The 14,256-nt window shown below is 37.1% G+C and overlaps 2 protein-coding genes across 2 annotated transcripts; one reads left to right on the forward strand and one right to left on the reverse strand.

Moving 5' to 3' along the window:
- Positions 1-941: 941 nt before the first annotated feature.
- LOC116120073 (scarecrow-like protein 3) lies at positions 942-3,693 on the reverse strand. The gene is made up of 2 exons (XM_031406015.1): positions 3,070-3,693; positions 942-2,444 (listed from the first exon to the last, which is right to left on the reverse strand). Exon 2 carries the CDS (start codon positions 2,406-2,408, stop codon positions 975-977), a length of 1,434 nt encoding a protein of 477 aa, XP_031261875.1. The 5' UTR covers positions 2,409-2,444; positions 3,070-3,693; the 3' UTR covers positions 942-974.
- Positions 3,694-7,381: 3,688 nt separating this feature from the next.
- On the forward strand, positions 7,382-14,245 carry LOC116119985 (probable inactive purple acid phosphatase 27). The gene is made up of 13 exons (XM_031405924.1): positions 7,382-7,721; positions 7,815-7,902; positions 9,591-9,857; positions 9,954-10,062; positions 10,235-10,349; positions 11,997-12,129; positions 12,213-12,400; positions 12,482-12,668; positions 12,752-12,819; positions 12,946-13,030; positions 13,140-13,325; positions 13,845-13,925; positions 14,040-14,245. Exons 1-13 carry the CDS (start codon positions 7,390-7,392, stop codon positions 14,112-14,114), a joined length of 1,914 nt encoding a protein of 637 aa, XP_031261784.1. The 5' UTR covers positions 7,382-7,389; the 3' UTR covers positions 14,115-14,245.
- Positions 14,246-14,256: the final 11 nt, after the last annotated feature.

Raw genomic sequence — 14,256 nt, forward strand, 5'->3', positions numbered from 1 at the left:
ACCTCGAAGCTTGTAGGAAGAGCTCAAGGACTTTATGCCATAGCTGCACAGGAAGATGTTTCACTGCTCATGGTAGTGAACTTTGCTTTCATGGAAGGTGAATATAATGGAAGTAGCATCAGCATTCTTGGGAGAAATCCTGTTTTGAATGATGTGAGAGAGATGCCGATTGTTGGAGGCAGTGGACTGTTTAGGTTCGCTTCTGGATATGCACTGGCACATACAATTTGGTTTGATAGCAAAACTGGAGATGCCACTGTTGAGTACAACGTGTATGTAACCACTAATGAGGTGAGCTAATTCATGTTAGGCTTAGCATAAACAGCTGTTCATTTTTATTTATTTGGTGGATTACTTGTAGCCTTCTGGGATAATTTATCAGTTTCTTAGCAGATCTTTATAAAGCTGCTTGAGAATTATCTTAGTAAATTTCCATTTATTTAAAGTAAGCAATCATAACAGTTTATGTGATGAAAACGGTATGTGTGTAATCAATATCCTCAAAACTTATAGTCAGCCAATTGAGGATACACCTCTCAAATGCATAAATATCAGTTGATGTATCGAATTCAATCTGTCTTGAAAACAGATGCAATAAATGGTTAATTTACTATACAGCTAATCAAAAGTTTTGTAATTAACTTCTTTAGTTTCCAGATGGTATTGTAAGTGAAAACCTTGAAGCAAATTTCCTGTTCTTAAAGTCCCAGAAAGAAACCGTACAGTTACTTCCTGTAAGTAGTCATAAAGAAATATTACTGGAGTTTGTCAGAGGCAACCTTAGAGAACTAAAACACAAAAAAAAAAATGGATCAGAGGATGAAGTTGTTCAAACCTTTTTGTGGAAACACTATGCAATTTCAGATAAAGTAAAACTTAGGTTCCTTTATACAGAGTAGGAAAAAAAAAAAAAAAAAAAAGAAGGGAAAAAATAAAACACACAGACACACAAATTTCCTGCATGGTCAATGATTTCAGTCATACCTCCTAAACCTCCAGGCAGAAACAGAAAAGAGGGTTCTATCTTGCCAGCAAATAACCAGACATCCATTCTCTTCTTTGATCCTATACCCGTCATAGCCATAGTTCTGCAACAACCTCTTAGCCTGCAAAATACCATGGTAGCTTAAAGGCACCCTCCCGAACCCAGCTAATTCAAGTCGCAGAATCCATTTCTCAAGCTTCTCATGCCTTTCCTTCCTCTCAGTCCCCTCGCATGCTATGATGTTCTTTATTTCTTCTCCAAAAAGCATCTTCTCCACCTTCTGCCGCCCTATCGATCCTCTGGGTAAGGTGGACTCCAAGCAATCAAACAATGCCGCATAAAAGTTCAATGCATCCATGACCCTCTCCATTAAAGTAGAACCATTATGATTGGATTCCTGCTCGGTTACTACCATCAACTTTGGTGAAAGACCCCAAAGGGCATTCAAAAAGCTACCCATCTTTGGGGAAGCAGCTAAAGACAGTGGGGTTGACACTGATGCAGAATCAGGACTTGGGCTGTACAAATGAACAGAATCTTTCTCAAGCCACTCTCCTAGTGTCCGTTGGTTCATCTGCAAGACTCTTTGCAAGTGACTAGAGTTTTGAGTTTTTGATGCTGTTGGTGAGTTCCTCTTGGGCATCTCATCATCCATGGCCAAAAGCGAGTGCAACTGAAGAACAGAGCTGACTGCAAGAGCTTCTCCAGTCTTTACACGTAAACTTTCAACATCAAGATTCTCCAATTTGCTTACTATTGGGTTAAATTGGAACGGGATGTCCAATTTTTCAGCCTCATCGGTCAACCGAAGAGCCATTTGTTCCAGTACCTCTTTCCGCTCATGTATACCAGTAATCCTCAAATGGGGTGGGCCTTCTGGGCGTGCACTTAACGTCTGAAGAAGGTTGATCCATTGGGCAGGCTCAAAAGAATGAAGATCAATAATATGCACCATCTTCTCTCCTTCCATGGCTTCTATAATTGCCTGATTTGTGATCACATACGAAAGTTTCAAGAAGGGGCAGAGATCAAAGAATAACTTCTGGGCAAGTATTTCTTCAGTTACTGATGATATCTTCGTGGAATTGAGGGCTTTGTGGAGACCAGGCCAAGCTTTAAGCATTCGATCAGCTAGTGCCTCAGTGAAATATGCAGCAATTCGCTGCATGGTATCGCCGTCCGGAGAAGCAAGGTGGGAAATATGCTCAAGACTGATATTTGCATTCTCAACACTACCTGCAGCAACATGGTTTGCACAAGCAACAAGGAGATGGATCAGGCACAAACCCCTCTCTTCAGATTTTAGCTCCCTAAGCCATGGATACTGTGATCCAAACCCAGGAGACAGTGACATCCAGGAGAAGAACTGAAGGGGTGAAGAAGTTACAGATGATGATCCCTCCTCTTGAACCATTCCTGCCATTAACAATAATAACAAACTCCGTGCCTTAAATGGAAGCTGAGACCAAAGATAGCCAGAATGAGATCATCAGGTTGCCAAAAAAAATCTGAAGATGATTAGAAAGAAAAAAAACATTTTAAATCTGTTATATGAAAAAACTTTTTGTAGAAACAAAACATAGTTGGTTTCTCCTCATCGTCCATGTCCTCTTTTAAGTGAGCAAATAACACTATTCAGCATGTGATTATTCTTATTTTAAGAATACAAGATGCTGGTTCCCTCTTCGAATTTTCAGTAGAATATAAGATGACTTGTTAAACGAACCATTTAACTGCGACATACTAACATAATTTCAATAGAGAAAATGGAAAACAAGATCATGTTTCTTACGTTTACTTTTTGTACTATCTCCAAAAGCATATTAATACTAAACATGACTAACCAAAAACAGTTGTACGGGGCTCGGTTAAGTGAAAAATTCAGCATTTTTGGCTTCAGAATTGTTATCACTACTCTTTACAGACATTTTTTCAGCAACCAAAATATACAGTATACCGGAAACAAAAGCAAATTTATGTTTCTTAACTAAAAACAGAGAGCAAGCTCAAGCGGGCATGCATAGATTTTCAAGAATTCCCCAAAATTAAGCAGTCAAAATCAATAATCGGCCACAAGAACTCACCAGAGAAAGCACAGTAGCTGCTCCTGAGATTTACTTATGAAACAGAGCAGTAGGTTAAAACTCCCAGGTGGGTTACAAAATTCAGCAAAAACCCATAAAGACCCTCAAAAACAGTTGAAGTTAGGTTGAGGAAACTCTCTTAATCCACCAAAGTGGGTTAAGAGGAATTAGGTTGGGTTTGTGGGCTAGGGATTTGTTGCAAAGTGAGCGAATTGGAATTAAAGCTCTTGTCTTGAAGGACTTTTCCATGGCTGCTTTGGCGACAACACAAGAGGTTGTTTTTGTCTTCATTGTTTTGTTGTCCTTTGGGGGGGTCAGACGAATATGGAATTTCTTGAAATACAATACAAGAGTGCACTTACTCTTTTTACTTTCTTTCTCCGTTTGTTACTTTCTCTCCCTCTAAAAAAATGAAGCGTGTTTCCCTCTCTCTCTCTCTCTCTCTCTCTCTCTGTTGATTTTTCTTTGTCATTATGCGACATGGATGGGAATAAGAGCTGGCCAAACTTTGGTGTTATGCTCCAATCCAAACATGCTCTACCAAAACAAAACAACAGCCTTTCTTGTTGCCTAGTGGGTGATAGTGGGGATTGCAAGGGAGCGTTTTACAGGTGCCTCCAAATCCATTATATGTTTTCTTTTCAAAAACCCAAAGACTATGCACTAGGTACTTTCTTCTTATATTAAAGACAAAAAAACAAGAAGATTTTAGGAAAAGCCAAAAGTAGATAGAACATTTTAACTTTAGGGGTGGAGAGTCCTGGTTGGGAGTACTTGGGAGTATCTAAACTTCAATGGCTTTTTGTTTTGACAATATAAAATCATAATCCCATTTTCATTTCAAAAAGATCATGCCAAAATCTAGGATTAGTGATAAACCACATCATCCATTTTGATAAGCTGAATCTGCTAAATGCTAGTGGGAATATATATGATGCCACTAAGCTATATGTTTGTTTCCTTCTTTCTGCTTTTCTCTCTCTTTCTTTTTTATCTTTCTTTAATTTTTTCAAAGTTTTGGTTGTGGTGGTAGTATCAGTGGCCAGCACTTTCCTACATTGGCTCCTTTCAAGATATGCACAATCACAGATACTATTCCTTGGCTAAATGTTGCCTTCCAATTTGCAGAATATGTAACTAGAATATTTCAATGGTTGAGATAAACATGTTATCGCTTTTTTATATCGAGTACTTCATGATTAGTTGAATACATATGCTCTGTTACATCGAAGATTCTCTACAATAGATGAAATTTGGGTGGTGCAGAAGGCATATTCTAACCCTAAGGCTAATATGCATCCTGTTACTGCAAAACATCCTGCAGAGACTCATCAGTTGCGTCCGACAATAATGTATATATAAGCCAAGTATGATAGGACAACACAAAGAATCTGTCATTGTTTTAGCTGATCAACATCCCCAGCATGCAAATACAGAACCCCACTTGTTCATATATATGATGTTATCCATGTAAAATTTCGTCTCCATTTATAGGGCGATCAAAAATATGCCAATCACACCAACTAGTAGCTAGTTTTAAGGCCAGCTGCTGAAAATGTGAGATTTATCAGTATAAATTCTAAATCAAACCTCAAAGTGAAGAAGATTTTGTAGGTGGGGTGGTTTGGACTTTGGAGGTAGCTGAGAAGGAATCTACAAAAGCTCAATAAGTACAAAGAAGATGTACCTGCAAATAGTAGATTTTTCCTAGGTAAGGGCTTAATTTAAAAGAACGGATAGATTGCATTTGGTTTGTTTAGGTTAGACTAGATTGTGACCTATATTATTAGAAAGACAAAACAAATGAATTGGCATATTATATGAGATTGTCTTAAAGCGGTTCTATCGATTCTAACAATGTTTAAAGGGGGGAGTTTTCAAGAGATGGAAGTTTTTGTAAGTATGTGGGGCGGGGCATTGTAAATGGTGATTCTCAAAACTCAATAAGATAAGTGGGAAAATTCCTCTAAAATTCAGCTAAAAACTTTGGCAGATTGTGTTGGAAGATGAGGTAAAAAAACAAAAGGGGATAAAGGACCACTAATGTGGATGTATGTGAGATTAATTAAACTGGGAAATTTAGTAACTTCTTCCAAGCTGAAATAATTTTAGTTTAGACAAGAGAATAGAAATTAATGAAAGAGACAAGATCTAGTGTTTGTTTAATCTCATGTTGATGGTGGGTGGGTCTTCAGTCACGGGCATGGAAGTGTCAGAGACACAAGTTTAAACTCTATAAACTCAGTATTCAAGAAGATTTCAGTTTAAGGAAGGTGGGTGCCCATTTAGAGCACTAATTTTAATGGGTGAGAGATGAGATCATTTGTTTTTAGCTTAATGTCTTCTAGTAATTGCCCATTAATTTGTCATAAAGCTGACTGTTGCCAAAACCACCCTTTTTTTATGGGCTCTTAATTGCTATTAAAAGCCACAGTTTTTTCTGTTGAACGGTTTTTTGGTTCGGTTCGATTCAGTTTTCACATTTTTTTGAACACCCCTAACTAAAACCTCAGGTAGAGCTGGGCAAAAAGCCTGAGCTCTCGGGAGGGGTAATCGAGCCTGGGCCAATCCCTTCTCCTGGGACTGGGCCTAGTTCATTTCAGAATACCCTTTACCAAATAACCAAAATCCCTTGACAAATAACTAAAACCTCTTATGATATATGGAATGTATTAAAACATTACAAATTAGCCCTTGATAAATTATAAAAGCCCTCTTATGTAATTATTATTACCCAAACTATATAAAAAAAATTAGGGGGCTAAATGGACATTTACCAGGCTTGCATAGGACCGGTCTTATACAAGCTAGGCCTGGGCTTGGGACCAATCCTTGAGGGTTGGAGCCCAAGACTACTTGGGTCCAACTTTGCTCACCTCTAACTCCAATGATCAGTCTAACCGTCAAAAAAGTTTGTTCATTTTATTGACTTTCTAGTTTCAACCCATCTTAGGGTCACCTATCACATACATTTGTGGCTTACCTGAAATATTAGCCTTGTAAGCTGTTCAATGGGTCTCGAGTATTAGTTAAGGTACGTATAAGTTGGACTGAACACCTCATTAAAAAAAAAAAAAAAAAAATACCACAACTATTCTGTTAAAAAAAGATAAGAACATGTAGAATTATCACTTTTAAGTATGTAAATTTCCTCAACAAAAGGCTAAAGGGATGCTGAATATTTTAGCCACGGTTTGGGCCAAAATCTTTGTTTTGCTTTGGGATTAGTGGGCCAAATTCTTGATTCTTGTACCACTTGAATTGGAACTGGGCTCTTATCTAAATGGCCCACGGCTTATGAAGTTATTTTATTACTCAGCAGTTGAACTGAACGTTTTATTCTTATTGTCACTCTCAAAATAGCTGGGCGTTAACGTTGCTAGTAAGGCTGCATTTTTAACTTTTAGCCAACAAAATAAATTAAATATATAAATATAAACTTAAATGGAATAGATTATAGAATATTCGATTGGGTATGCATATTGTTGCGTGGGAAATCGTGAGTGGATAAATCCTTTTTTGGTATGAAGATACCTTCCCATATGGGTTCCATCATTCAAAGCCAAAGATCACTCTCTTTACTGTTTTATTGAATTCGAGTTTACCTCTAACTCAACTATGTAATTGATATTATATAAACTTTATTATAAACTCTTGTAAAGACGTATCACTTCATTGCCGATCTGTCTAGATTACGGACACACCTCTGGTTGGTGTAAATTACTGCATGAACACATATCATCACTGAATTTTCAGAAATCAAATGTGAACTGACTAATTGGGAAATTATTGACACTAAACCTGTAGGAGCTGCCAAATGGGAACGGCAACTAGAAAAGCCGAGGTTACGTACGTTCAAACTTCACTTATTTGACATGTATTCTGAACTTCTAAAACACGGCACTGCAGATCATCACCAAAAGTGGCACTAATTAACTCCTTAAAACGACTCATCATGTATATATCTATACGACAATAAGATTGCTTTTCTGCCTCTATTCATCATGTTTGGAAGATTTAAACCAGTTAAATCAAACGAAATTGACGGGAAGAAAACTGATCACCGCATACGTAGCCATGACAGCTCTCTCTGAACTCATCTTTTTTCAAGTTAATTAAGGAAGGAATTCAATTAATTATTTGTTAACCAATGATCATGCTAATCATTTATACAAAGGAGACAAAAGTGACAGTTATAATCAACCACGTAATATTCGCCCTGATGTGTGTTACAATGTTTTTGTAATCTTATTCTTATTATATATATGTATAAATAAATTTGTCACAATTATGTCTCTTGATTCCGAATCACTGCATGCAATGGCACCCTCCATTGTTTCTTCCAACAGGGTTTTTCTGAAACTGTTGTGTTTCTTCTTGGTTTTGTTCTTTCCTGGTTTTTGTTCATCGTTGTTGCATCCTTTTGTTGCCAACTCGGTTTATGAACACCGTAACCACACCGCCATATCTGCGTTTCGTGTGCTGAACAGAAGAGTTTTGACGGAGTGTCCTGATCCCAACCCTTATCTCCAGGTTAATGTTAGCAAAAGCTCTGACCTCTCTGATGAAGAGTTTGTGACGGTGACTGTCAGTGGAGTTTTGCTTCCTGCAGAAAGTGATTGGGTTGCCATGATCTCCCCTTCGAATGCTGAGTAAGAAATTAACATATTAATTATTATTAAATTATATCTTGTGTTTGGTTAATTATTTTTGGATTAATCTAAATTAATTGTTGATTGTATCAGTGTGTCAAGTTGTCCTTTAAGCGAGGCTTTCTACTTGCAGACTGGTGACATAAGTAGCCTTCCCCTTCTCTGCCATTATCCTGTGAAGGTAACAAAATTTTTCTGTCAAATTTGGATATAAAAGAGGAGTTTAATATGAGCATGAATATAGATATGCGTTTTGGTTCAGAGAATGTTTTATTGCTCAAAAGGTAGGATTATCTCCGACATAGATTACCTTAAAGATTATGGGGAAATGTTATACCAATATGTTTAATTAGATTAGTGGGTATAAAATAAAATATTATCGACATAAGCTTTTACTGAATTACCCTTCCTTTTTAATATAATAATAATAATACTGTTAATAATAATAATAATAATATTATTATTATTATTTAAATAAATTCCTTTAACCCCCTATATTTGAGAATTTAACCAAAACACCCCTAATAATAAAGTTTAAATTTTAACAAAATACCCTCAGCCACCCAAGACCGCTGCCAACCGTTGGCCACCGGCGTTAGTCACCAAAACAGAGCACAACAGGTGAGATCAGGATAGTTGTGTGCCGTTTTGGTTGTTTTCGACCAGACTGAAGGCCAAACATAGTTAGATCACTTTGGATCTGGCTGTTTCCAGCCAGATCCATACTGATTTGGCTTTTTTCGACCAAATTAAAGGCTGAAACAATCAGATCGTCGTGGATCTGGTAAAAAATGGCCACAAATGGTCGATCTATTTTGGCTGTTTCAAGGCAGATCCACGGCGATCTAACCGTTTTCGGCCTTTGATCTAGTCGAAAACAACCAGATCGGCGCACGGTCGGCCAAATCCTATCGGTCGTGCATCAATATGGCAACTATTTCTGGTGGCCGACGATGGTGGTTGGTAGCTAGCGGTGGTCTTTGGTGGTTGGGGTTATTTTGTTAACTTTTAAACTTTTTGTGGCTGGCGTATTTTAGCTAAATTCTAAAATGTAGGGGATCTGGGTTTATTGTTATTTGGTAGACATTTGAGGATAATTGTGTCTAGAATGGTATTTAATTAAGGGCAAAATGGGTATAAAATTAAGATTACTCCAATAATCTTTAAATATCACCCTCTGAGGAGATAATCTGATTATCCCTTATTTAACCCCCAGTGATCACTATGGTATTAAAAGATTACCAAAATATTTTATTATTTGACAACCAAATAAAGGAATATCCAGAATTAAAGATAGATTACCGAAGTTATCTTTCCAAAGCCCTAACCAATCACACCCTAAGTCATGAATTCAGCCACTAAGCGACAATGATTCAACACATCTGACAGTTACCATGTAGATGCAGCTGTGGCATAGCTAGCCAAGGGAAAATTATATTGTATCATACGAATAGATAGAATAAGGTTGTCTAACTTTAATTTAAGCAAGATGAATGAGAAATTAATACTAACCTTAATGTCAAGTTATTATCGGACGTGAACCTTATTTATATATAAAACACTAAATCATGGAAGAATGTATTACCTTTTCACCTAACGAAGAATCGAACCTGAGACTGTAGGTTAAAGCTATGCAGTGGCCCCTTGGTTCACCATTACCGTTAGGCCACCTATGGGTGGGTGTCTAATCCAATTCTAATATATCGAATTTTAATTTTACTTGAGTAAATACAAATATAAAATTGAAAATTAATAATAAAAATTAAATTTAGACTAATAAATATATGTCACAAGATCCTGATTCTTTTCGACTTTCAGTTGGTGAAGAACTGAAAAGACTGTCTTAAATGAGAGCTTTTAAAATTGCAGGCACAGTTTATGAGCAAGGATCCAGATTATCTGAGTTGCAAGAAGCAGGAATGCAAGAAATATAACAATGGCGAATGTGTGGTGACTACATGTAGTGGTTCAATAACTTTTCATGTCATTAACATCAGAACTGACATTGAATTCGTGTTCTTTGCTGCTGGATTTGAGACACCTTGCATTTTGAGTCGATCGAAACCTATCAATTTTGCGAATGCAAATAAGCCTTTATATGGACATATCTCAAGCACAGACTCTACTGGAACGTCGGTAACCAAAAGTTTAACTTATTAATTTGGTTCATTACCCAAGAATCTCTACAAGTTTCCTGAGTTCATGCTGAAAATTTTATATATATTGGAGCAGATGAGATTAACTTGGGTAAGTGGAGATAAGGAACCTCAGAAAGTTCAATATGGAGATGGAAAATCAGAGACATCACAAGTTTCTACCTTTTCACAAGATGATATGTGCAGTGAGTTCCATTTAAATTTCAATCCTTTCCACAAATAAATATCAAAGATAGAGTCTCAAAATATCTGTTCGGGTTGAGCTTGGTTCATTGATTTACCTGAAGTCTTTTTCTTTTTTCTGTGGTGCTCCATACCTTACTAGTTATTACTATCGTGTGACTGTGAATTGGATAGGTTCAACTTTAGTAAGCCCAGCCAAGGACTTTGGGTGGCATGACCCTGGTTACATTCATACAGCAGTCATGACAGGACTTGAGCCTTCAAAAACCTTTTCCTATAGTTATGGAAGGTATGGCATTTCATGTTTCATCTCTATGAATCTTCCAATTTTTTTTTTTTTGCTAAGTAAATTGTATTAAAAGAAAAAGGATTTACAAAGGCCTACAAAAAAGGTGGCCAACCTACATCGGGACATCCCTCATGTAGGGTGCAAAAATAAATAAAAGCCTAAGCTTGACACTACATAATTCTCTTGGGAGCCTATCTAAACCAACATGGGAGATAAGACCCAAGAGAAAGAATCTAGCTAAGAAATCAACAACAAGACACCATCCTCAGGACAATCCCTTGGGTTTGGCTCCAAAACACATACAATGAAACACAAAGAAGACTCAAAGCAGAGAAACAAAGAGAGTGAGGATGCACAGCAGAAAAAACTTCACAAAACAACGAGCAACTTGGTAGGTCTCTCATCGAAAGAACAACATCTCACCCGATCACATGGTCTCCAATAATGTTGGGAGTGGAATAGGTGTTTTTGAAGATGGTTCTAGGAAGTTCCCATGTGTCAGCCAACTTCCTATTTTTATAGGAAGATTATTGCTAAGTTCCATGACTTTGTCTCTCACCACACTTTTGATAGTATCGATAATAGTGTGAGAATCCTTGCACTCTTCCCCAAAGATCCTACAATTTCGCTCCCTCCAAACCCAATACACCGTAGCCCGTAGACAAATCCTACCCAAGATGACTTTTAGACTCTTACCTTTCCATTTCCTAGCCAAATGGGAGATGTAATCATGCCAAGGTCTAACCACATAGTCGACGTCAGCGAGCATAAGGATTTTACTCCAAATAGATTTAGAAAAGGGGCATGCAAAAAAAAGTGGTCAAGAGATTCCATACTTGAGTTACAAAAACAAGAATGAGCATTAGTAGTAGCACAATACCTCATCAACTTGTCCTTTGTAGGCGATCTCTCCTTAATAGCCATCCATGATATCATAGAGTATCTTGGAATAGCCTTTGAGAACCACACCAAGTTTCACCAATCAACTTTTTCTCTTCTTCCTCTAATCTCCTCCCAAGCCGATTTGCTAGAGAAATACCCCAAAGGTGAAGTTTGCCAACAAAGCTTGTCCTGAACACTAGAAGGTATGAAATTCACGGAGTGTCTCGTGTCAATAAGCAGCCAAGAGTTTGCTCTTCTTCCTCTAATTGGCCACTTCCAATTACACACACCAATCACAACACTCACCTTAGCATACTTAGCAATCCTTGTATCATAAATAATCCTATCCCTTTAGGTGCAAATAAAGGGACCCTTTGGGTGCCAATTATCAAACCAAAGAGAAGTGGTGTTACCATTGCCAATGACATACTTGATATTCTTTTTAGCCATTTCCCTATTTTTGAGGATGTGCTTCCAGACCATGTACAATTTTGGGGAATGTTAATGGCCCAAATGCTTCCATTTCTCAAAAGATGAATTCGGACCCAAGAGATCCAATTTCAACTATGGAAGAATTAGATAATTAAAATAGTGAATCATACAATGTATAGTAGCCTGACAATAAGTAGCAGAACTTACGACATTTGATCATAGTTAGTTTCTTTTCTCTGACTAGTTTAAATCTGTTGGCTTGCTCTGAGTTTGCAAGAAATGCACCCCTGTTGATTAGAAAGCCTTTTACTCAAAATTTTCAATTTAATTCAGTGATTCAGTTGGTTGGAGTGATAGAATCCAATTCCAGACTCCCCCTGCTGGAGGATCCGATGAACTCAAATTTCTTGCATTTGGTGACATGGGAAAGGCTCCTCGTGATGCTTCCGTAGAACACTACATTCAGGTACCATAAATTCGATTATACTAAATTCAAACTCAGTGATTATTTGAGGTAACCCAGTAATTTGAATTCTATGACAAGTATAGCCAGGATCACTGTCGGTGATCAAAGCCATGGCCAGTGAAGTAGAGGATGGCAATGTAGATTCCATCTTCCACATTGGTGATATAAGCTATGCAACAGGCTTCTTAGTTGAATGGGATTTCTTCCTCAACCTTATAAGCCCCTTGGCTGCTCGGGTTTCTTACATGACTGCAATTGGAAACCATGAAAGGTAATTTTCTTGTTCTCGCTACACAGTATCAACAAATGAACAAAAAAGGTTTTTATGCATGATTTTGATTCTCTTGTTCAGGGATTACACGGGGACAGGGTCAGTGTATGTTACTCCAGACTCCGGTGGAGAATGTGGAATTCCTTATGAAACTTATTTTCAGATGCCAACCGCAGCCAAGGACAAGCCATGGTATTCCATAGAACAAGCAAGTGTTCACTTCACAGTAATATCTACTGAGCATGATTGGTCACAAAATTCTGAACAGGTAATCTAATTTGTTATTCTGATTTACAATGGAAGGTTTTTCTATAATCTAGAACCTTGCTGATTTCACAATGGTTTAACCAGTATGATTGGATGAAAAAAGATATGGCTTCGGTTGATCGATCGAAAACCCCCTGGTTAATTTTTACTGGGTAAGTTAACTGAGGTCTACTTAACAATTAGTTTCATTAACAGCTTTATGCCAGTAATGCTTAAAGACCAGCCAATTTGCTTTAGGTGTTACTGAATACAGTTAAGTACAAATTTGTGAAATGCAGGCACAGGCCAATGTATAGTTCTACAGGATCTGGGGTTGACAAGAACTTTCTTGATGCTGTGGAGCCATTACTGCTGGATAACAAGGTGAGCCTCTGTGGCTTGAATACTGAGATCAAATAAGGCTCTGTTTTCTTGCTCTTAAAAAATTCCATGACTAGCATTAATTAATGAGGGAAATATGAATATGAACTAGGTCGATTTGGTTCTGTTTGGCCATGTTCATAACTATGAGAGAACCTGCTCAATTTATCAAAGTAAATGCCTGGCAATGCCTACCAAAGATGAGGGGATAGACACATACGATCACAGCAACTACAGTGCACCAGTTCAAGCTGTTATTGGCATGGCTGGCTTCAGCTTGGACAAGTTCCCTGACACTGTAAGTGTTAAATATATCATATATCTATTCATAGTAGAAATTCTTCGGTAAAACAAGACCTAACCTGTAAACGGAATAGAGACTAATACGAAACCAAGATAACAGTAAATACACAAATCACAAACAGTAAAGAGAAAGAAGAAATACGTGCGATTTACCCTGATTGACCTAATTAACAGGTTACGTCCAACTAAGTCAATATTATTGCAATACTGTCTCACCTCTCTCGTTTACAATAAATGAATTTGCTCTATTATTTACTATCACTTATTACAAGAGAAAAATATATTTATATACTAGGTTAAAAAGACTAAAATCTAGTATTACAAGGATTTCTATTTAACAAGACCCTTAAATGCGTCTGCGTGACCCATTAATGCTGAAGTGGTCGACAACTCCAACACTCAATTCATTCATTGGATAGTACATATGCATCTGACCCATTAAAGACTTTTCCATATACATATTTATTTTGCTATTTTTCTTTATGGATTTTGTCATTCTGTTATCCATTAACAGGCTGATAGCTGGAGTCTGTCAAGAATTTCCAAATTTGGGTACTTAAGAGGACATGCAACAAAGGAAGAAATGAAATTAGAGGTCAGTCGGCTGGTGCACAGAGTCTACTCAATTCACAACTATTTTCAATATAGCACAATATAATAAACAATGTTAATGTGTATGTTATTCTTATTAATGTTTGATTTTTTGCAGTTTGTGAATTCGGATACAAGTAAAGTTGAAGACAGCTTCCGCATCACCAGGAAGCAAAACAGATATTTAAAATGACAGACTGAATTAATCATAATCTCTCTTGTATATGCAGTGTTTATGAAAAGAACAAAAGAGATATAAATTTCAATTTTTTATATCATGTACAGTGGATAATATTTCTTTAATGGAAACGTAAAGAAAAAGAAAGTGGCAGACA

Source organism: Pistacia vera, unplaced genomic scaffold (genome assembly GCF_008641045.1).
Source record: "Pistacia vera cultivar Batoury unplaced genomic scaffold, PisVer_v2 Contig1256, whole genome shotgun sequence".
Classification (NCBI taxonomy): Eukaryota; Viridiplantae; Streptophyta; class Magnoliopsida; order Sapindales; family Anacardiaceae; genus Pistacia; species Pistacia vera.